We start from the raw sequence: 24,226 nt of genomic DNA, 5'->3' as shown, positions 1-24,226 counted from the left end.
GTTTAGTGGCTGCTCCATACCAGACTGTGATGGAGGAGCACAGGACAGACTCAATGACCGCAGTGTAGAACTGGATCAGCAGCTCCTGTGGAAGACTGTACTTCCCCAGTTGTCTCAGGAAGTACATCCTCTGCTGGGTCTTTTTGAGGATGGAGTTGATGTTGGTCTCCCACTTCAGGTCCTGGGAGATGGTTGTACCCAGGAACTTGAAGGTCTTCACAGTTGACACAGGGCTGTCTGATATGGTGAGGGGGAGCAGAGTTGAGGGATGTCTCCTGAAGTCCACTGTCATCTCTACAGTCTTAAGAGTGTTCAGCTCCAGATTGTGCTGACTGCACCAGAGTACCAGCCGCTCAACTTCCTGCCGGTATGCAGACTCATCACCATCTTGAATGAGGCCAATGACAGTGGTGTCATCTGCAAACTTTAGGAGTTTGACAGCCGAGTTCTTGGAGGTGCAGTCGTTAGTGTAGAGGGAGAACAGTAGTGGTGAGAGGACACATCCTTGAGGGGCACCAATACTGAGGGACCGGGTTTCAGAGGTGATCTCCCCCAGCCTCACTTGTTGCTTTCTCTCTGTCAGGAAGCTGGTGATCCACTGACAGGTAGCTGGTGACACGCTGAGCTGGGAGAGTTTGGAGGAAAGAAGTTCAGGCACAATGGTGTTAAAAGCCGAACTAAAGTCCACAGACAGGACCCTGGCATAAGTTCCCGGGCGGTCAAGGTGTTGCAGGATGTAATGCAGCCCCATGTTCACTGCATCATCCACCAACCTGTTTGCCCGGTAGGCAAACTGCAGAGGGTCCAGCTGGTGGCCTGTAATGTCTTTCAGATGGGCTAACACCAGTCGTTCGAAGGATTTCATGACCACAGACGTCAAGGCGACAGGTCTGTAGTCATTCAGTCCTGTGATGGTGGGTTTCTTGGGAACAGGGATGATGGTGGAGCGTTTGAAGCAGGAGGGAACTTCACACAGCTCCAGGGATCTGTTGAAGATGCGAGTAAAGATGGGAGCCAGCTGTTCAGCACAGGTTTTGAGGCAGGAGGGTGAGACGCCGTCTGGTCCGGGGGCTTTCCTGGGCTTCTGTTTCTGGAATAGTCGGCTCACATCCTGAGTGTGTATTCTGAGTTTCAGGGAGGAGGAAAGGGGGGTGAGAGGTGTGGTGGAGGTCGTTGAGTCTGGATTGGAGAGGGTGGTGGTGGTCGTTGAGTCTGGATTGGGGAGGGTGGGGGTGGTCGTTGAGTCTTGATTGGGGAGGGTGGGGGTGAAGGGGGGAGAGGTGGAAGGTGTGTTGGGGGTCAATGTCTGAAGCAATGTCCCTGGGGAGGGGAGGGTGGGGCGTGGGAGTCTGTCCGTCTCAAACCTGCAATAGAAAGTGTTTAACTCGTTGGCCAGGTCTTTGTTTGCTTCAATAGTGGGTGGGGGGCGTCTGTAGCTGGTGATTTCCTGCAGGCCCCTCCACACTGACGCAGGGTCGTTGGCTGAGAGCCGTTCTTCCAGCTTCTGGGAGTAGATCCTTTTAGCTGTTTTGATCTATCGTTGTTTCATTGTAACATGAGCCCTACCAGGGCTGGACTGGGATAAAAAATCAACCCAGGCATTTTGACTAGAGTCCGACCCACCAGGAATTATACGAAAAACCTTTGAATAAAAACAAATGCTGTTGTGACATTGATGTACACTATCTTGTTGGTAAATAGGTATTAATCTAATAAACTTAAACCTACACTATCCTTTAAACAGTACTTACCGGAAATGTCAATGCGATAAACAAACAAACAGGACTTGCGACAGAAAAGCCGATCAGCTGATCATTGATAAGTTTCATGATTGAAGTAGCAACACGAGAGGGAGGGAGAGACAATGACAGAAGAAGAGGCAGCTGACAGCGTAAAGACACAGAATAACTCCAGCTTTGTGTCTTTCTTTTTTTTCCATTCTAGCTGAAGTACGGGACAAATCGCGTTCCTTTCCCCCTCAGTACAGAACTTTAAAGTTCAACCTCATCGGCTGTAATTGGTCCAGCCCAGAGTCGATCATGACCAATTAGCCAATCCACCGCCTTTAATTGCTTATACTGTTACAAAACAAACAAACAAGCGAGCAGGCGCACCGAGGGCTCTCGCGCTCACTTTTTGCGCGTAGAATTTCGTGTTTGTTGGTTTGTTTTTACTTTCTTTTATTTTGCTCCAGCCAGCCAGAGGATCCCCCGCCACCCCACCCTCTCCTCCCCGTGTAAGCAGCAGGCGCACCTCGCAAACGGAGGGCGCCCTTACTCCCAGCAAATGGGCGATAGAAAACCGATCGGTGCCTATGCCATTCCCACTATGCGATGGCCTGACGTAGGGGCAGAATGAGTACGAGCATTTTTTTTTATTGCCGATGCCGCCCCGGGCAACCGCCCGTATCAAAAACTGCTACTGGTTGTAGGTACTAACTAAGGTACCTTCCTAATGCCACTTCGCTGCAACAGAAAATCTTTGCCTAATGATTTGTTTCTCCGTAAAGTTGGTTTATGTGAATATCATTTTAACTCTAACAAGATCAGTGGATGGAAGTTATTGCGACTCCATGAGCAGTCTGCTGCTCCCGATGGTGGTGCTTCAGTGCACATATGTAGTAGAAGGTATGTATGATATCTTTTATTGCTATTATTTTAATTACTTCTGCTTTTGTGGAAGGCAGTTCTGAGCAGGCTTTGATCAACGTTTTGGGGTTAGGGAGTGCTGGGAGCGGCACAGCCTGTTGCCAAGGGTAGGCACCACAACACCCCCTGCCAAATACAAAAAATAAAATAAATGAAGTGCGGAAACACTTAAAACACCATAACTGGCGTTATTTTCCCTTAGAAAATCTGTGTTAAATCAGTAAAAAATAGTAAAAAAAAAAATCAACAGTACAAGAATTTGAATGAGTGATCAGCCGATATCACCAGTTACCACAATGGCACAAAAGCATTTTAAACAAACAAAAATACCCAAACAAAAACAAATAAACAAACAAAATAAACACAACAAAAGAGCATCCGTTTAAGGAGCTTCATTTGTGCTTCATTCAATTTTTCTGTGTTTGCCTGATCCCCTTATCAGCTTAGACTAAGTGTAAAAACATGTAAAATACAATCAGACGCCCAGAACTGATGATTGTCCTTACAGACAGTTTGAACAGTTTGGACATTAGTACACCGAGGTGAGGAAATCACCGAAACCTCTGAGTGTCCGTTCACATTTGGAGTATTTTAACTGTGCACCCAGCTGAAGGTAACACTTTAGCTTATTACAAGCTGCAGTTTTAACAGTGTAATTAAGCAGCAGTCCTGTCTTTGATACAAAAGGGCACTCATCTGTGTACATTTGGAGTTTGGGTGGGGGAAAATATTATCCATATTTGGAAAGGTTCTGGTCAGCAGGTTTATTGTATGTCTTGTCTTTTGTGTCTTAAGAGACCTCTTGGTTGGATGACTTGTAGACTTTCTAATGGTTAACCAATGGATTTGCTCACCTGTGTTTGTGCCTGACATGTGCGCCCTGTGAGGTTTAATTCTAGGTTCTAGGTTTAAACTTTTAGGTGTGCTCAGCTCAAAAGCCCAATCATAATAAAAACATACATGTCATGCCTTGTAAAACATCCTTCATAGTTAACGTAAAATTCTCAACAGAGTCCTCTTCTAGCTCATAAACTGTACGTGTGTAGTATTCCATAGCTAACTGTTCCAATATGCCTAAGAAAATACACAATATTTCATCTGATATTTCATAATGTCACAAATTACCAAAGGAGTGAGAAGTCAAAGGAGAGACATGACCAGCTTCTTCCCCTTCTTCTCACCTAACACCTGGATAACACCTCCCACCCACTCCATGACATGTTGGTCAGTCACAGGAGCTCGTTCAGTGAGAGACTGAGATTACCGAAAAGCACCACTGAACGACACAGGAAATCATTCCTGCCTGTGGCCATCTCCCTGTACAACGCATCCACTTAACACACTGTTTGCTGCTACAACTACACATGTTTCTTTTCCAAATATTTATTTATAAGTGACTTATGTATGTATGTATGTATATATATGTATATATTGTACTATTCTTAGTTAGCGTATTGTCTGTCTTGTCTTAATGTTGGTTTAAAATGGAGCACTGTAACAAAAAATAATTTCCCCCAGGGATCAATAAAGTATTCTGATTCTGATTCTGATTCTAAAGCCTCCTCTACTGTCTGGGCTTTAACAGATGAAAACATAAACCTGCTTATTTATTCTGGATATTGTCACAATTACTTATTTTCAGAAGATTAGAGCTTGATCACAAATTAGGCTACATTCTCGATCAATCGATCGATGAATCAATCAATCAATGTATTTATAAGCACATTTAAAAAACAACACAAGTTGACCAAAGTGCTGTACAAAGTAACAAAACAAAACAAAAAAACAAGCACCCCAAAAAAATAACAGAAATGTTACTTTTGTCCAGCAATATTATATCCACTTCAGAGAAGGTTTCACTTATGCTGGCTGTAGCTTCCACCCAGAGCCTCAACTCATAGCCTCTGTTGTTTATTTCAGCAGCTTCACTCATTACAATCACAAACCAACACAAGAGCTTGTTGCCATTTTTCAGCTGAAACTAAACTCATCTTTTACTCTCCCAGTTTCTCCTTATTTCTCTCCTAGTGATCTTTGTTTCTGTTACACCACAATTAAATCCATATTGCTTCTTTCAAAATAACACATCCCCCTTTATAGGAAGTAAGTAAGTAGAATTTATTTATATAGCACTTTTCACAGATAAAAATCATAAGCACTTCACAATAAAACCAGAAATATATATAAATAATAATATGAAACAATGAAAAAATAAATTAAAAGCTTGTTTGCATAGAAATGTCTTCAGCTGCTTTTTAAAAGAGTCAGTGGAGTTTGTACAGGATAAAGAAAACAGAAGAGAATTACACAACCCTCGTGCCACTGCCTGAAAAGCCTAAACAGTAACCTCTAACCTGAAAATCTGAGGTCTAAAGCATGAGATTTTAACAGGTCAGAGATATATTGGGGAGCTTCTCTGTGTAGAGCACGGAAGTTTTTTGTTTTTTTGTTTTTTTGTTTTTTTGAAATAAAACCTAAACTGGACTGGCAACCACTGAAGAGAAGCCTGGAGTATTAACTGGAGTAGTATGTGACGTCTTATTAGTGCCAGGTAAAGTCTTGCTACAGTATTCTGTACACTCTGAACGCGATCCAAAGCTGAAGTTGAAGTAAGTAAAAAGACCATCACAATAATTCAAACGAGAAGAAATAAAAGCATGAATAAAACCTATTCATGAATGAAAGAAACCTACTGACATCTAGTAGTGAGATTTTACACATTCTAACTTGTACTTGTATTTTTACATTGTTATTTTGTTTTGTTTTACTTGTGGATTGTAGCTCTTTGTTAATGAGTGTACAGTTCAACAGTAACTCTCGTGGTGAGGAGAGTTTTTGAGGAGCCTTGTTCACTGAAGTTCACTGTATATAAAATTTTATCATGAAAAGAATAAATGAAAGATGAATTCAAGCATAAGAGTGTCCATAAGTGCACATGGCACCAGGACGCTCTAGGCCGTAGGTCGATGATCGATTTTGTAATCGTATCAGCAGACCTGCGACCATATGTTCTGGACACTCGGGTAAAGAGAGGGGCTGAGCTGTCAACTGATCACCACCTGGTGGTGAGTTGGATCAGGTGGCGGGGGAAGACGCTGGACAGACCTGGTGCACCTAAATGCGTAGTGAGGGTGTGCTGGGAACGTCTAGCAGAGGCCCCAGTCCGCGAGATCTTCAACGCACACCTCCGGCAGAGCTTCAACAGCATTCTGAGTGAGACTGGGGACATTGAGTCCGAATGGACCATGTTCAGCGTCTCCATTGCCGAAGCTGCTGCATTGAGCTGCGGCCGCAAGGTGGTTGGTGCCTGCCGTGGTGGTAATCCCCGAACCAAATGGTGGACACCAGAGGTGAAGGGAGCCACCAGGCTGAAGAAGGAGTCCTATCGGGCTTGGTTAGCCTGTGGGACTCCGGAGGCAGCCGACAGGTATCGACAGGCCAAGCGGAATGCGGCTCGGGCAGTGGCTGAAACAAAAACTCGGGTGTGGGAGGAGTTCGGAGAGGCCATGGAAAAAGACTTTCGGACTGCCTCGAAGAGATTCTGGCAAACCGTCAGACGTCTCAGGAGGGGAAAGCAGTGCTCTACCTGCACTGTGTGTAGTGCTGGCGGAGCGCTGCTGACGTCGACTGAGAAAATTGTCAGGCGGTGGAAGGAATACTTCGAGGACCTCCTTAATCCCACTGACACGTCTTCCGAGGAGGAAGCAGAGTCTGGGGATGAGGGGAATGACCCGCCAATTTCCGGGGGCGAGGTCACTGAGGCAGTTAAACAACTCCTTGGTGGCAGAGCCCCTGGTGTTGATGAGGTCCGCCCCGAGTTCCTGAAGGCTCTGGACGTTGTAGGGCTGTCCTGGTTGACACGCCTCTGCAATGTTGCGTGGAGATCAGGGGCAGTACCTATGGACTGGCAGACCGGGGTGGTGGTCCCCATCTTTAAGAAGGGAGACCGGAGGGTGTGTTCCAACTACAGGGGGATCACACTCCTCAGCCTCCCTGGGAAAGTCTATGCCAGGGTGCTGGAAAGGAGAGTTCGTCCGTTAGTCGAACCTCGGATACAGGAGGAACAATGCGGTTTTCGTCCTGGTCGCGGAACACTGGACCAGCTCTTTATCCTCTCCAGGATACTTGAGGGTGCATGGGAGTTTGCCCAACCAGTCTACATGTGTTTTGTGGACTTGGAGAAGGCATTCGACCGTGTCCCTCGGGGTGTCCTGTGGGAGGTGTTGCGGGAATATGGGGTGTCTGGCCCATTGCTACGGGCCATTCGATCCCTATACAACCGTTGCAAGAGCTTGGTTCGCATTGCCGGCAATAAGTCGGACTCGTTCCCGGTGGGTGATGGGCTCCACCAGGGCTGCCCTTTGTCTCCGGTTCTGTTCATAATTTTTATGGACAGAATTTCTAGGCGCAGCCAAGTGGCGGAAGGCTTTCGCTTTGGTGGCCTCAGAATCTCATCTCTGATTTTTGCAGATGATGTGGTTCTGTTGGCTTCATCGGGTGAGGGCCTCCAGCTCGCACTGGAACGGTTCGCAGCCGAGTGTGAAGCAGCGGGAATGAGGATCAGCACCTCCAAATCTGAGGCCATGGTTCTCAGCCGGAAAAGGGTGGAGTGCCCACTCCGGGTCGGGGATGAGTTCCTGCCCCAAGTGGAGGAGTTCAAGTATCTCGGGGTCTTGTTCGCGAGTGATGGGAGAAGGGAGCCGGAGATCGACAGACGGATTGGGGCTGCAGCTGCAGTAATGCGGACGCTGCACCGGTCCGTCGTGGTGAAGAGGGAGCTGAGTGTAAAAGCGAAGCTCTCAATTTACCGGTCGATCTACGTCCCTACCCTCACCTATGGCCACGAGCTGTGGGTAGATATGAATCCTTCATTCGACTGGTCACATGTTCCTTAATTTCTATACAACAGGGCAGAGTTTTTATGTAACTAACTGAAAGACTTTAAATTGTTTAGCTTTTTGATTATCCATCCAAACTGCAACCAGGATCTGGTTTTACATTGTTTTGAGTACATGTATTTGCTTATGACTTCAAACTGAAAGCATGGGAATCAAGCTGCAGATTATTGTTTTCACATTCCTCTGTCATGGAGATTTAAGGTGGGGTATGTTTTCAAAGTCATTTTCCCAGGCCACTAGAGCATGCAACCTTGAGTGTTTCACATGTTGTTAACACATGCATCCCCAGGCTTTTACCTTTCTACCTATAAAACCCGGAGAGCAGCCAAATGGCTGGTAGGCTTTTAGCTAAGCTTTAGCTTCAGCCAAGTGGAAGCTAAATTGGCTAGTCATTCATATGTATATTAGGTTGTTACCTGGGAATTCTGGAGGGAGGGGAGTGGGGGTGTGTGATTGAGGGGGTGGGGGAGCTGCTAGAAGCTGTGCACTTCCTTTTGTGTTTCATCTTGATGCATTCTCAATCATCCAGGGAAATAAATCTCCAAAAGTCACCAACTTGGAGTGTTTCAGTTTGCCATCTTAGGGAGAAATCAACACACCGTCTAAGAAGTTTTTGCGCAAGTGAAAGCGATGTGAAAAAATTGTCCGTGGTAACATTTCTGCCCTTGTCTAGGAATGGTTCCATCAGCCTCATTACTACATTTTCAGAAAGTCTCTCCCCAGTGGGACGATTGGGGTCCTTGCCAAGATATGGGAAGACATTGCAAATGTACTTGGATTTTAGGTCGCAAGCCACCCAAAACTTGATCCCAAACTTGTCAGGTTTACTTGCAATATACTGCAGGAAACAGCACCGAGTCTTTGATGGGAAAAGCTGTTCATCAACGGTGATATGTAGACCAGGGTTGTAGCACGTGATGCAGTTGGTGACAAATGATCCCCACACACTGGAAATTGCAGCGAACATGATTGACATGGCAGCACTAATCATAACAACAAATCATAACAACAGTTGCTTCAAGGTTTTTAAATTGTAACCTAAAGCCCTACAATAATAGAGAGAATGTTTTAATCCTAAACTTAAAAGTAGAGAAGGTGTATGTCTCCCAAATCTGTGCAACTGGTTCCACAGAACAGAGGCCTGAAGGCTCAGGGCCTCTCATTCTACTTTTAAAACAGATAGGATTCACAAATAAGACAGCATTCTGAGAGTGAACTGCTCTGTTGTGGTAATATGGTACTATGAAGTGTTTAACATAAAATGGTACCTGATTATTCAAGACCTTGTATGTGAGGTAGTGGTGTGCGGATCGATCCTGAAATATCGATTCCTCCGATACCAATCATTTATGTTCTAGAATTGATTCTCACATTAAAATATCGATATTTTAGTAATTTAGGGTAAATTTGTAGTTTATCATTAACAGGAACACAGTGGAAAGAAACTATAACATTCGGATTGTCTAGATTCAAAGGAACTACTTCCTCTTCCGCCTTTCATAGTCATGTGCGAAATACGGCTGTATAAATGTCTCGCAGCGCCTTGGCGTGCGCACTCACAACAATGGCTGAGCTAATTGTGCAGACGTATTTTACCTCCACAAACAGCTGAGACATGGTTTGCGATACATGTGGCAAAAAAGTGCTCCAAGAGTGAGGTGTTGTGGCCATAGCCTACTAGGGAGACATTCACAAGGTCTGTGAGGGGGCGGCGTGATAAATACATTTTACAGGGTTTATTTATCGGATAAAATACGTTAAATCACCGTTATTATTGGCTGGCCCGGAAACAGCGGGGGTGTCCAAATTCAGAGGCTGCGTCCACCTGAGGACCCGGCCTTCGCGGTCTAAAGAAAGCCGGGTAGTATGCCACAGGCTCCCTCAGTGGAGGGTGAATATAACCGGGCGCTGACGTAAACTCTCGACCGTCTCACACTTCTGTTTAATCATTTTCTGTTTGACGTTTATTCAGCTGTGTGAAAACCCCGGAGGAACCCTCCCGAGGGATTAATAAAGTTAAATTTAATTTAATCTAATCTAATAACTTTAATCTCAGCCAAACCGATTTACTCACGAACAAATAAACACTGAAAAAAACAAACAATAACATTTTTAAGTTATCAAAGTGACTTATATATCATGTTTAACCCGAGTAGTGAAAGACCGTGGGGGTTTGAAAACAATGTGTCACTTGGCTCAGATATTTGAAGTTTACACAGCTACATTCTCACCTGAAAATATGTTAAAAGTTTTTTGCGACCCAGAAAGAGAAATAAGAGTGATATTAAAACTAAGTAGCTGCCGCCATTGTTGGAAACTGGAATTGGCTGGGCCGCGCTATGAATTCTGCAATATGGTTTTTCAATTTTGTTGTCCGTGTGGAAAATCGGGAGAAATTCGGGAGAATGGTGGTTCCGGAGATTTTCAGGAAGGGCACTGAAATTCGGTATTCTCCCGGAAAAATCGGGAGGGTTGGCATGTATGGTAACATATGGCAACATCACTAACCTTGTCAAACACCTCAGAGTAAATCATATCACAGAATATGAGGAGTATATGTTGAGGCGAACTGAAGAGAAGGACAGGGACAGGTGCTGCCAGGGCGAGACAGACGTCTCTCACAGAGTCCTTTAGTGCTGCAGGCAGGCAAGGTGTTCAAATAGGCACAACATCAGGTTTTTTATTTCTATATGATGAACTCTGCATTATTAAGTGATAAGAACAAGTAATCTGATGCCCTGTAATCATTATGACACTATAATTTGAGATACAATAAATAAAATACGTTTTTGTACAAAGTATTGGTATCGGATCAGTATCGTCGATACCACCCTGAATATTACTTGGTATCGGATCGGAAAGGAAATCAGTGGTATTGCACATCACTAATGTGAGGAGGAGGATTTTAAATCCTGTTCTTGATTTAAGGACATGAGTTGTTACCTTACTTGACAGATTTCAGTGTATGTTCTTGTTATTTTGATCATTTAATAAACAAAAGTAATATTAATCTCGATTAGATTAAACACCTAAGAAAATGGTTAAAAACATTAGAAAAACCAAACCTGCAGAGAGGTTTTGTCATGCCTGCAGTTCATTTGTCATTACTTTGTAATCAGTGGTGATTCGAACATAATTCCATCAAGTATACCAATTTTTGTCACTGTTAAGTTACAGATGACTAACAATGACTAACTAATAAACAATCTTTATGGAAAAACAAATGATTTAATGACTTTTTAACATATAGATGGTAATAATTTCTGGCCGTGCCACAGTGTTTGTGCAAAGTTTTGTTCAGGTCGACCTATTGGTTAGGGAGCAGGAAGGCTACATACAGGCATATATACATGCTATGATACATATAGTAAGAACATTATCACTATCCTAGGGATTTATCCTTTAGTTGAAGGCAGAATTTTTATTATGGGAGGAAAACGCTGTATTTGTCTAAAAAGAACTACCAAACACAAGTTCAAGATTTAGCGAAGAAATCAAGCACACACAAAGAAAGAAAAGTTTGGTTTAAACATATTGTCCTTTGAATCCACATACATGATTTCAAATGAGATATAAAAGCCATTTATAATCGAAATCCTGATAAGATACTACTACAAAACAGAGGTTTACTAAATACAAACACTCCATAGTTTCCCATTAAGCCTAATATGTGGTTTGAAAAAACTGCTGTTTCATGCTGAGCATTCTGGGAAAATCAGTCAGTGCAAAGCTGTAGATCGAGGAACACCATTTGCACGCGAGACTGTGGCAAATCTCTTTATATATTTTCAACATGAGGAGATGGTGATGATTTTTATTTATTTATTTATTTTGTATGTCTTTGTTATAGTTTATTATCAGCTTGTTACAGTTTCTGTTTAGTTCGGTTTCTGGTATGGTTCTAATAAGACAGACACTATATCTACAGGTGAGTGTAATTAATATTTGATCCGTGTTGAATTTTTTAATTTCCTCATTTACGAAGAAATGGGTACTCTCTAATTTTTATTGTAGTTTCATTTTATTGGAGAGAGACTGAATGCCATCCAAAAAATCTAGAAAAACATTAGATAAAAGTTATAAATCGATTGGCATGTTATTGAGTGAGAAAGGTATTTGATCCCCTACAATCTAGAAGCAATTCTGACCCCAACAGACAGGCTGTTTTAGTGAAGCTCAATCGTTTTATACATTTTATAGCCAATCAATCAAATTTAGTTTTAGCAGATACATGAGATTTTGCTTTGCCAGTGGTGCCATTACCAAAATTTTAATCTTTTTCATTTTAAGTGAACTGGTTCTCCTAGAACTAAGTGTATCTTTGAAATCATCCAAGATAATAGAGGTGTATTTTTGCTTCTGGGTCATTCCAACTCAAATCAACAAATTTCTAGAACCACCTTTGTTGAATGGCATAAACATATCAAACACTTTAAGATATAGATTTTTCAAAAACGGTCTCTTGACACACTTTCAGGCCATTTTCGCACGCTTAAATCTGACACAATGTTTTGAACCTAAATGTCTCAAAAAAATCTCAAAGCGAAAGATAAAAATCACCAAATTTTCACTCACCTTTTCTTAATGATGATGATTAAAAAAAGACATTATAACATGATACATTATACTTAAGACATATTTTATCATTTATTGTTGCATTCATATCTCAGCTAATAGTAATAGTGTTTCATGCTCTTTACAGCTCTCCAGATGATCGGTGGAAGTGTAACAGCAGTTCAAAGAGGCACCACTATCTTACTGTGTCATGTCACTGATACCGATGATGACCTGACACAGATTTCCTGGTAGAGGAAGACGAGAGAAAAACCTTGCAATGACAATTTCCTAACTGTCCTACCCAGAGAGGGTCCACAATTTGTCAATGGAGAAGATGCTCGATTTAAATCCAGTTATCCAATGTTACCCTGAAGGATGAAGGCAGCTACACATGCATCTTCACCTTTTTTCCCAGTGGAAATCAGAAAACTGAGATACCTCTGAACTTGCTTGGTATAAAAACTTTTTTTCATTTTTTATTTAAAATATTCTAAATGTTTGTGTGTGAGACAGAGACAGAGTTACTTTCAGCATCCTTTCACCATGCATGTTGATTTATTTTATTGCTGTAACTCTCCTAGTGCCTCCTTTCACAAACATCAAGGACAATCTTCCCACTTTGGGCACAGAAGAGGTTTTATTTGCTACCTGCACGGCTGCTGGATCGAAGCCTACTGCAGAGGTGAGGTGGCTCACTGGTGCTTTGGGAGACAAAGTGAGGACAACAACAAACTCCACACAGTATGACAACGATACAACTACCACAGTCAGCTCTCTGTTTGGCGTACCTACGAGAGAGATTAACGGTCACCAGGTCCAGTGTGTCATCAGCGGTGACTCCCTGTCTAAAGAAGAAACCCTGCCCTTCACCATACAGGTCTACTGTGAGTATCAGCTGCTCATGTAGTTTATTATTTGTCTTCTTTTTCGTCTGTCGATTTTAAATATTTTATTATTTTAATCATTAAATCAAATATGAAAAAGATACACGGACACACTAAGAATTAAAATCAGCAGCAATAGTTAGCAATAAATGTTTAATGAAGAGTTTTTCGTTTTAGCCTCCATGTTTAGCATGACAGACATTTGGTAAGGGAGGAAATCTGGATGAAACTATTTCTCTTTAATTCAGGCGGTGATGTGTTCCTTCATTTGCTGACAAGTGACAATACATTATCTGCAATGCTTGTGTGCAATATATACATTATATATTGATACATGAATTAAGTTGTTCAAAACACTTAGTTGTTTGTGGTCTGGGGAATTGTGCTTGTAATAGCTCCTTTTTCTCAAAACCGACTAAATAGAAACATGAGATAAATTGAACAGTTTCAACTGCAAAGAGCATTACTGTTGGAGTTATTTTTGGATTCTTGAAAGCAGCGTGGAATTAGCGATGCCCATTGAGGTCAACATACCCAGAAAACTCAGATAAGCTTTGTTCAGCTGAGCTAAAGTGTCAGTAAGAGTATTTCTTGATATTCAGTCATTTCTCAGTGGAATGCAGTCCAAGGTAATCCAACAATCCAGGGTAAGCGTAGTGAAATAGAAGCACCACTCAACTATGATTTGAGTAACACAGCCTATCTTGCAGAATAGAATGTTTCTAATCTGGATCTATTTATTCATTTTTGACCTTCTACTTCCAACATGACTAAACACCACGTCAAGACGTAAAGGCTGTTTCAAATTAATTTATCAAGCTTCAAAATTACTTCATTGGGCTTCATTCATCTCCCTCAGTCATAAGATCCATGGTGTGCACAGAGAATAGCAGATGAGGAAAAGGTTTGTGGGTGATCTGGTGACAACCTTGAAAGCATATGAAAGAATCGCTCCCTGAAACTAAATGAAAAGTAACTAAAACAGTGGCTTTGACAAGATTCAGGCAAATTTGAAACATTATAGTGATATGATTTAATATTTTCCAACTTCAGGATTAACACGTGTGTTTCTTTGTCTTTTCTCAGTTTCTCCCACAGAAGTGAACATTAAGAAGATTTCCGAGGACTCGTTTGAGTGTGTGACAGAAGCCAACCCGAATGCAAAATTTACCTGGAGCAGATAAAATAGTTTGAATAATCATTTCAGTTGAAATATTTATTTCAGTACAGTAAAAAAAAAAAAAAGTCATAGGAGAGAAAGAGAGGTATTGGATTGAGCACTGTATAACATGAAACACATGGATGATAGTGAAGAGGAGGAGGTTGGCGGGCAGTGTGAAGAAAATCATTGGGAGAAAGTTGGGAAGGGGCAGGAAGAGGGACAGGGCTAGTGAAAGGAAAAGGAAAAAGAGAAGTGAGGGTAGTTCGGAAGGATCTGATAGTGAAGGTAAAGGGGAGAGGTGGTTTGAGGTTTGAGGAGGAGGGAATAAAGAGAATGGATCTACTTAAGTTGCCAAGAGTGCTTAGAGCACAAGTGGGAGAAATTAAGTATGCTAAGTTACTCAGAGATGGTAATCTACTGATTGGCTGTAATTTGGAAGTGAAACTGATGGGGTGTGTATAGTTAAAGTGAAAAATACTGCAAGGGTTGGGGAAAAGGGAGTCAATGGAAGTAAAGGAGTCATTGTGGGAGTACAGGTAACTGTAAGTATGCAGGACCTGGTGGAGAACTTAAAGTTAAGAAATGGTGAGGCTAAAGGGGTAAGGGGAATGACCAAGGAGCGTTTGTAAGATTCGGTGTGAGGGAATTTGTACCCAAGCCACTGAGATGTTTTAATTGCCACAAATTTAGACATATTGCCAAGGTGTATAAAAGGAAGAGAAGGTGTGCTCAGTTTTCTGCAGACCATGAGTATGGGAAGTGTGGCGTGGGAGTTAAGCCATAATGTTGTAGTTGCGGTGGAGAACATAGTGTTGCTTTTTGGGGGTGTGAAGTGATGAAACAACTCTTTGTTCCAAAGAGGAGAGTTGTGGAAAAAGTTGTGCAAAAAGAAACATACAGTATGTAGAAGCATGTAAAAAAGAAAGAAAGAGAGGCTGGACAAGGTTATGGAGATGGTAGAAAGGAAAATGGAGGAAGAGAAGAAGAAGATGGTGACATTCATCGCGGGGGTAATAAATGCAACGTCAGATGTAAAGTCAAAAACAGCGAGGATTCAGATTATTGTTAAAGCAGCATGTCATAGTTTAGACATGAAGAATATCAGATGGGAAGATATTAGAGGCGAGCTTAGTTGTCAGGTGAACCAGGAGGTGTGGTGGTTAACTTTTCTTGTAACCATCTTAATCTTGCAGTCGAAATCAAGGAGTCTTTTAACAAATGGTCACGATTTTAAGCAGTTTCTTTATGATCAAATAGAAAAGCCTGAAATAATCTGTGTTCAGGAAACATGATTAAAACCTTGTTTGGACTTTAGGTATGATAGGGAAGAGGGGAATGGAGGGGGGTGTCTGACATTGATTAAGGAAGGGATACCATATAGGAAAATTGGAAGGAAGGGGGAGTTCGAGTACGTTGGGGTTGAGGTATGGTTGGGAAGGAAGGTGATGAGGATTATTAATTTCTACAATCCTTGTAAAAAGCTGGAAACAAGTAAGCTGGAAGAAATGGGTATGAAAGGAGATATTATATGGTGTGGAGATTTTAATGCATATCACTTGCTGTGGGGGAGTGAAGCAATAATTATGCCAGTAAAGAAACCTGGGAAGGACCATGGTGATCCTGGGAATTATAGGTCCATTGCTCTGACTTCTAATGTGAGTAAAGTGATGAAAAGGATGGTGAATGAGAGGTAGGTTCACTCCTTAGAGTCAAGCAATATGTTAGCATTGTACCAAAGTGGCTTTCGTAGGGGAAGAGGAGTTATGGATCTGGTTTTATGTCTGAAGGATGAAATTAGGAATGCACAGATTAATAAAGAAGTGGTGGTGGCTGTGTTCTATGACTTAGAAAAGGCATATGATATGCTCTGGAGAGAGGGTTTGATGATTAAATTGTTTGGTTTAGGAATAGGAGGACGAAAGTTTAACTGGATAAAGGATTTCTTTTGTGGGAGAACAGTTAAGCTAGGGACACATGTGTCAGAGCCATGCAAAACAGAAAATGGAACCCTGCAGAGAAGTGTCGTAAGTCCAACATTGTTTTCGGTTATGATTAATGATATTTTTAAAGAGATATCTGATAGTTTTGGTAAATGACTTCTCGCTGATGATGGAGTGACTTGGGTAAGGGGGAGGAATGTTGACCATCTAGTTATGAAAAATTCAAGAGGGGATAGATAAGTGGGGAATGGAGTGGGGTTTAAAATTTCTGTTGAGAAAACTAAAGTCATGTTTTTCACAAATAGAAAAATAGGGTAAAGATATACAGTTGTTCTTGTATGGGGAAGGGTTAGAAAGGGTGGAGAGCTTTTGTTTTTTTGGGAGTAGTTTTTGATAGGAAGTTAACTTGAAAAACTAGAGAGCACATTGTGGAGAAAAGTAAAAAGGTTCTTAATATCATGAGGTGTTTAGCAGGGTTGTCATAGGGTGCCAATTTTAATGCACTTAAAAGTATCTGTGTCATATTAATTCGATCAAGGATTGATTATGGATGTGTGGTGTATGGGGCAGCGGCTAAAACTTGGTTAAAGAAGCTGGATGTTATCCAAGCTCATGTGTTGTGGATTTGTTAAGGGGCGGATGAAACAACGCCAGTATGAATCAGAATCAGAATCAGAATCAGAATACTTTATTGATCCCTGGGGGAAATTATTTTTTGTTACAGTGCTCCATTTTAAACCAACATTAAGACAAGACAGACAATACGCTAACTAAGAATAGTACAATATATACATATATATACATACATACATACATAAGTCACTTATAAATAAATATTTGGAAAAGAAACATGTGTAGCTGTAGCAGCAAACAGTGTGTTAAGTGGATGCGTTGTACAGGGAGATGGCCACAGGCAGGAAAGATTTCCTGTGTCGTTCAGTGGTGCTTTTCGGTAATCTCAGTCTCTCACTGAACGAGCTCCTGTGACTGACCAACATGTCATGGAGTGGGTGGGAGGTGTTATCCAACATTGTCTTTATCTTGGACAGCATCCGCCTCTCCGACACCACCTTGAGGGAGTCCAGCTCCATCCCCACAACATTGCTGGCCTTACGGATCAGTTTATTAAGTCTGTTGGCATCTGCGACCCTCAGCCTGCTCCCCCAGCATGCAACAGCATAGAGGATCGCACTGGCCACAACAGACTCATAGAAAATCCTCAGCATTTTCTGGCAGATGTTGAAGGACCTCAGTCGCCTCAAAAAATAGAGACGACTCTGGCCCTTCCTGTAAAGTGCTGTGGTGTTTTTAGCCCAGTCCAGTTTATTGTCAATGTGTACTCCAAGGTATTTATAGTCCTCCACAATGTCAACACTGACCCCCTGGATTGAAACAGGGGTCAAGTGTTTCCTGGTCTTCCTGAAGTCCACGATCAGTTCCTTGGTCTTTGCCACGTTGAGCTGCAGATGATTCTGCTCACACCACGTGACAAAGGAGTCGACCACAGCCCGGTACTCTGTCTCATCATCCCTGCTGATGCATCCAACCACCGCAGAGTCATCAGAAAACTTCTGAAGATGGCAGGTCTCTGTGCAGTGGCTGAAGTCTGTGGTGTAGAGGGTGAAGAGGAAGGGGGAGAGGACAGTCCCCTGTGGTGCCCCTGTGTTGCTAATCACCTTGTCAGACACACACTGTGGGAGACGTACATATTGTGGTCTTCCTGTCAGGTAATCAACAATCCAGGACACCAGAGAAGCATCCACCTGCATCGCTGCTAACTTATCACCCAGGAGGGTCGGCCTGATGGTGTTGAAAGCACTGGAAAAGTCAAAAAACATGACCCTCACAGTGCTCGCCGGCTGGTCCAGATGGGTGTAGACACGATTGAGCAGGTAGATGATGGCGTCCTCTGTTCCGAGACGAGGCTGATAAGCGAACTGAAGGGGATCCAGATGTGGTCTTACTATGGGTCGCAGCTGGTCCAGGATGAGCCTTTCCAGGGTCTTCATGATGTGGGAGGTCAGTGCCACGGGCCTGTAATCCTGGGGGCCACTGGGACGTGGCGTCTTTGGTACAGGGACGAGGCATGATGTCTTCCACATCACCGGGACCCTCTGCAGACTCAGACTCAGCATAAACAGTTTATGAAAGACTCCACACAGCTGGGGGGCACAGGCCTTGAGGACAAGGGGACTCACTCCGTCTGGTCCAGCAGACTTGCCTGAGTGAAGTCTCCTCATTTGCATCTCAACCTGGTATTGAGTGAAGGTGATGGGTGGGATGTGCTCTTCAGGTGGAAGCAGTAGAAAAGCCACTGCATATTAGAAGGCAGCAGTTAATGGTTAACTATTGGGTTCTTTGAAAGGTCCCAATGAGAATCATCCTGTAAAGAAGGTGTTGGAACATTGTGGAGAAAGAGGGAAGGAGTTCAATAATAGTATTGGATGGGTTGGGGATGATCGAGCAAGAGCATTTAAGGTATATGACAAATAATTCAGCCAGACAGTGGTATGGCCTTTAAGGCCCACTTGGACATGGGATTGTCCAAGTAGATAGAACATATGTGGATATCAAAAGTCACAACAGATCTTTGTCAAGAATTTTACAGTAAATTCGAGGGCAAGTACAGTGGCTATGTGCAGGTGTACAAAGATGGATTGAAAGATCCAGAAAGTGAAGCAACTGGTAGTTCCAGAATTAAATATCAAGTTTGGGAAAAGAACATAAACTTTCTGAGTATATATGCAGTAGAGCTATATGCGATATTGATGGCATTAGAATGGGTGGAAGACAGCAGAATTGCAAAAGTAATAATATGCAGTGATTCATTGTCAGCTGTGTTAAGGATTGAAAATGTGAATACAAGTAATGATCAGAACATTCTGTATGAAGTTATGTTTGCTCACCACAGAGTGTGTGAACAGGGCAAAAGTGTAGTAATAACGTTGATGCCAGTTATAAAGGCGATATGGTTAATGAAAGAGCGGATAAGATGGCTAAAGTTATTAAAAGAGTAGACGTAGATGTTCAGATACCATTATCTAAATCTGAAGGAAAGTGTATAGTTTGGAAAGAAAGTAAGAAGTTATGGAAAATGGAATGATGAAACTAGAGGGAGACAATTTTACTGGGTACAAAATACAGTAGAAGTAAAAAGAAATAAAGGAATGAATAGGCAGGAGGAGATTGTTATATGAGTAGAATAAAAACAGGGCATTGTTGCCTGAATGGTCGTTTAAGGATGGGGAAACAATTGAGGGGTTATGTAAATGGTGTGGTGTTATGGAAACGGTTGAACATGTTTTTATTAAGTGCAGGAGATATGGTAACTATAGGAGAATGATGAGGGTAGAAATGGGAAATACGGGGGAATTCAAATTTGAAAAGGCGGTTGATTGGTTAGGATGTCAAGAAAGGAAAGGAGTGGTTCTTCAGTTTCTGAGAAATACAGGATTATTTAAGAGGATTTAAAGAGTTAGATGTGATATAAGTAAACTCCAGGGGGTAGCAGTAATGCAACATCTATGGATGCAAGCTGCCGTTAAAATGGTAGAAGAAGAAGAAGAAGATCGTGCAGGAAATGAATGGTGATTCGAGCATATTGACCAGATTGAAACCAAATGCAAAAAAGTTATTAATGTTATGAGGTGTGTAGCTGGGAAGGATTGGGGAGCAAGCTCTTCTGCGTTGAAAAGACTTGAAAAGGTCTAACTGAAGAATTTGTTTCATATTTAATACTCTTAAGTTATGAACTTATATAGAAGACTGTAAACATGTGAGTTACCTGGGCTATGCAAAGTAGGTTGAAATTAAAGAATACATCGTCTTGGTGTGCGTAAGCAAATGGTTAGCTCAAAAAGCTAATAACTGAAGCTCTTTCATATTTTTCCAGATCTGGCCAGCTTTTGCCACAGCCTGGTGTCAAAGCAGATGGTGCAAAGCTACAACTGCTGAGTCTGACCTCTGATCTAAAGTGTGAAGCATCTAACAGATATGGAAAAAAATATGGTCAGCTCTATGTGCATGTGGCATCAGGTGAGGTCAGCTTAGATTTAGCTGTGCAGTGAATTTGTTTCTGATTTTTAGATTTGACCTTTTGAGGACGTTGTGTCTTTCTGATATGCTATTTGATCTTTTAAGCTTAAAGAAGTGGTTGTGTCACACCAGTTCCACCATTTGAAACTCAGAGCAGGTCCCAGCTTGTGATAGGTTCATTTCACAGTCATATCAACTTATCTCATTTACTTTCATGCTTCAGAACTTGTCAGTACAACAAAGTTGTTATATATGAGAGAGAGAGAGACAGAGAGAGACAGAGACAGACTGGGGTCTACTACACCAGGCAAGACTCCACAAGAGGGGGGAGGGGAGTGTTCGCCAAGGGCACCAAGCAGGCTAGGACCGCTTCTGTCTACTACCATCTGTCCTTCTACAATTCTCTTCTCAACGCCGTACCTACTAAACACTTCAACATGTGTTCCCTTCACCTACATGAATACCCACTGTCTCCCCCACTTCTGCCTTACCTTCTCTCTCACTCCAACACACCTTTCACCTTCCCACTTTCTTTGTTTTTCACAGTAGTAGCACAATTACCACCGGCAAAAAGCACCAGAGGCATTTATTTGGCTCCAACCAAGCTGGTCTGTGAATTGTGTTCTTTGTGGTCTGCTATGTTTGGTTTGTGTTGGGTACATGTTGTTTGAAAAGTGCCTGAATCACCTAAATGTGAATTATAAAACTAAATAGTGCAAAAATGAGAATGAATAATATGTTAATGTTAATAATATTCTTCATTATTTTGTCTCTGTAGCAGCATCCGCTGCTGCTTGGGCGTTATTTGGTGTTTTGCTTTCCTTGAATGTTGTTGGGGATGCAGTATGGTACTTTTATAAACTTCAAAGGTACGTCAAACATTAACTTGCACGTAACTAATATGCAGAATTATATGTTATTCCTCTGATGTCAAAGCATATGCAGTTATTCAAATTGAAAACTCTTCAGTTCAAAAATTTTGAAAAAATATGTTTTATTTTTTATGCAGTCTTTATTTTGAGGCGCTCCAAATTCTTTCAGCAATTTTCTCAAAAGCTGTTTGGACTGTTTCTGGGTTATTTCTTCATAAATTTAACAGGTAGAAAGTATGGAGAGGAATCTACGTGTGGCATTTGCAATCTGAAAGTTGTTTGGAAGTTGCAGATGTTGTCAAAGAAACTCTAAGAAGTTGATACATTCTGTAAAAACAAAGTGCACTACTTAGCTAAGTACAATAGACTTGACTTCATCCAGGAAGGAGAAATAAAAGGGATATTCATAAGCAATATTCTATGTACAGATCAAACAAAATTTTCCAGCATCAAAATTATGTTTAAAAAAACTGAATGTATAAAACATTTGGAATAGCTCAACATTTAATTCTACTAACAAAATTCAATTTCATATACTGGGGTCAGTGTTTCTACATGATCATGGCCAACATGATAATCAGTTATTTTGATTTATTTTGAGATAATAATCATTCATGACAATTATTCATTGATTTTATTAACAAAAATGTTATTGTACTGTTACATAATTGTGAATAACTTGTGAAGGCCTAACTGTACATACTGTGTCATTCTTTTATATTTTATTTTTTTGAACAGCAAATTATGAGCAACAAGAACATGGACAACAACAACAACAAGAACAACAGCAGGTCCTCTTTTGTTTCACTCAAAGTTAAATATGTCTCAAAATATTCTTGTACTAATTAATTTATTTAATGTAAAACTGTCTGTTATGAAAATACTGAAGATATATTTATTTTTACAAAAACTTTTAAAAACATTGCTCTTAAATAAAATAAGCAGCTCAGGAATAAAACTGATCTTTTTCATTGTGTGTTGAATACTAAATTATTTTATATAAAACATCTTTAAAGATTTGAAATTAAATGTAAATTTAAACAAATCTTCTGAATTGTCTGCCTCAGCAATCTGACAGCTGTGGAAGAAAAGAATAAACGGCTCCACCGACAGACCTGAAGAACAGGTGTAGGTACAGTTTGAAATCTGTACTTGTGTTTCCACCAACAGCTTAAACTGCTTTCATCAGCAGTTGAAAGTGCTTGCAGCAGTATTGAACATGTAGTCATTGTAATTTTATAATTGCTTGTTTCCACATCTGCTTATTAGAAGAAAGTCTGGAAAGCTAAGTTGAGATCTTTACTGTGATGTGTTATTCAGTGATGCACATACCATGGTGATAAATATAAGTAAAAATAATAAAAATACTAATTTTGCTCCCTACAGTCCTTCCTTCTGGGTAACGATGGAAGTATTTAAGTTTATAATATCCAGTTAATCGATATTGAAGTTAATTTCTCATCTGTTGTTGCCCTATGGAATTATATTCATGTCATAACATCCGCAAGCAAAAATATAATCCGAGCAAATTATTCAATTTCATTTCTGGAAGCTGTACCCAACCTAGACACAAAGGGAAGTGCTACTTTGACGACATATTATTTAAACCTTTAATTTAACAGCTTTCTCCTCACTGACTAACAAACTACCCCTTTTCTACTTTATATTTCAGTTCCCCAGTTGTCTGCACCAGTTAGGCCACAAACTGTCTTTTTTTTGTTCGTGTTAGGGAGCAGGTGAGGGCTCGAATTCACTTCATTGTTTCTTATAGAAAATGTAACGATTGAGTGCAGGATGCAGACTGAGTTTTTTTTTTTAAAGATAAAAAAAAAAACATCCACAAATGTCCTGCTTTCCAACAATTTCATCTCCTCCACTAAATTCTGTTCTGCGAGGTAAAGTGTAATGTCTTTACTATATTAGTAAATAGACTATAGTCAACAGAATTTATGAAAGGGGATATATATAAAATAAAGAAAACGCCAGTTTTGCAAATAACTTTATGACTCTGGATTATTGTGCCTACATAAAATCATCCAGTGTGTTTTGGCCACATACATTATCTTTATAGAACTATTATATTTATTTGTCTGCTGCCCAATTGGCCAGAGCTGTCTTTTTTTAAGACATTTTTAGACTTTTCAGCTGGATAAATAAAGGAGATACAAAAGTCACTTTGCCAAAAACTGACTGGAGCTTCTACCGTCTGTCTGTGGCTCAAACTGGCTTTATATCATTCATGAGAAATATGTTTGAGATATGCTTCACAGATTATAGGATAACAAGTCATTTATAACAGTTTAAATACGGGCAACATAGCTGGACTGGCCATCGGGCATACCGGGCATTTGCCCGGTGGGCCGCTGGCGATTTTTTGTTTTTATGGGCCGATGGATTTTTTTTAAAATTTTTTTTATTTTTAGGGTGTATATAATGAAAGGTGTTGGATTGGCCAATTGGTCATGATTGACTCTGGGCTGGACCAATTACAGCCAAGGAGGCCGGATGCACCCTCCCCCTTGTTTAGCAATCACGTGATTTTCGCGCATTGCATGCCGGGAACTCGTGGCAAAACAATCCAAGTACCGCATCAAATGCAAGCATTTGCAGCACCGCAAAACGTTCAGTCTCCGGTTCCAATACCTTCTTGTTTTTTCTTTGCCGTACAAAAAAGGAATGTACAAAACAAAAGGAGAACAATGCCGGTGTTGTGCCAAAAAGTGATTGTCTGCCAAAAACTGATTTCCAATGTTTCTGTGTGTTTTTTATGTGTAATATCTTTATGTATGTTCGTAAATAGACTTCGGTGAACAGGGTTTACAAAGAGGTTATATATAGAATTAAAAAATTATCTGTTTTTCAAGTATCTTTACAACTCTGTGTTATTGTACTTACATTATAACCAATCCGCTCCTTTATCCCCACTTCAAATATTTTTATTGAACTATTGTAATATTTGCTGCCATTTCTTCCGTCCTCTTGGCCAACTTACTCTTACAAAAGACATTTTTAATGTTAATAAGATTTTTTTTAACTGCATAAATAAAGGTTATATAAAAGTCACTGCCAAAAACTGATTGCGACTTCTACCTTGTTACACGAATGTTGTTTGTGGCTCAAGATGACTTTATGTCATCCATGAGGGATGCATTTGACATATGTTTCACATATTATAGCCCAACAAGTTACTTATAGCAGTTTAAATACGAGCAATCAGTTTTTTGGCAAAT

The 24,226-nt window shown here is 41.0% G+C and overlaps 1 protein-coding gene across 8 annotated transcripts in view; it reads left to right on the top strand.

The window, feature by feature from the left end:
* The window catches only part of LOC309690647 (nectin-4-like), a 138,455-nt gene that overhangs the window by 48,512 nt on the left and 65,717 nt on the right, over positions 1–24,226 (top strand). For all 8 annotated transcript variants that reach the window (XM_082507845.1, XM_082507841.1, XM_082507839.1 and 5 more), the window contains exon 6: positions 12,685–12,987. In XM_082507845.1, the coding sequence (XP_082363971.1) occupies positions 12,685–12,987 (303 nt within the window). The remainder of the gene's footprint in view (positions 1–12,684; positions 12,988–24,226) is intronic.

This window comes from Aulonocara stuartgranti, assembly GCF_965226115.1.
Source record: "Aulonocara stuartgranti genome assembly, chromosome: 16".
Classification (NCBI taxonomy): Eukaryota; Metazoa; Chordata; class Actinopteri; order Cichliformes; family Cichlidae; genus Aulonocara; species Aulonocara stuartgranti.
Note: the sequence above shows the minus strand (reverse complement) of the source record. Positions and strands in the feature narration are given on the sequence as shown.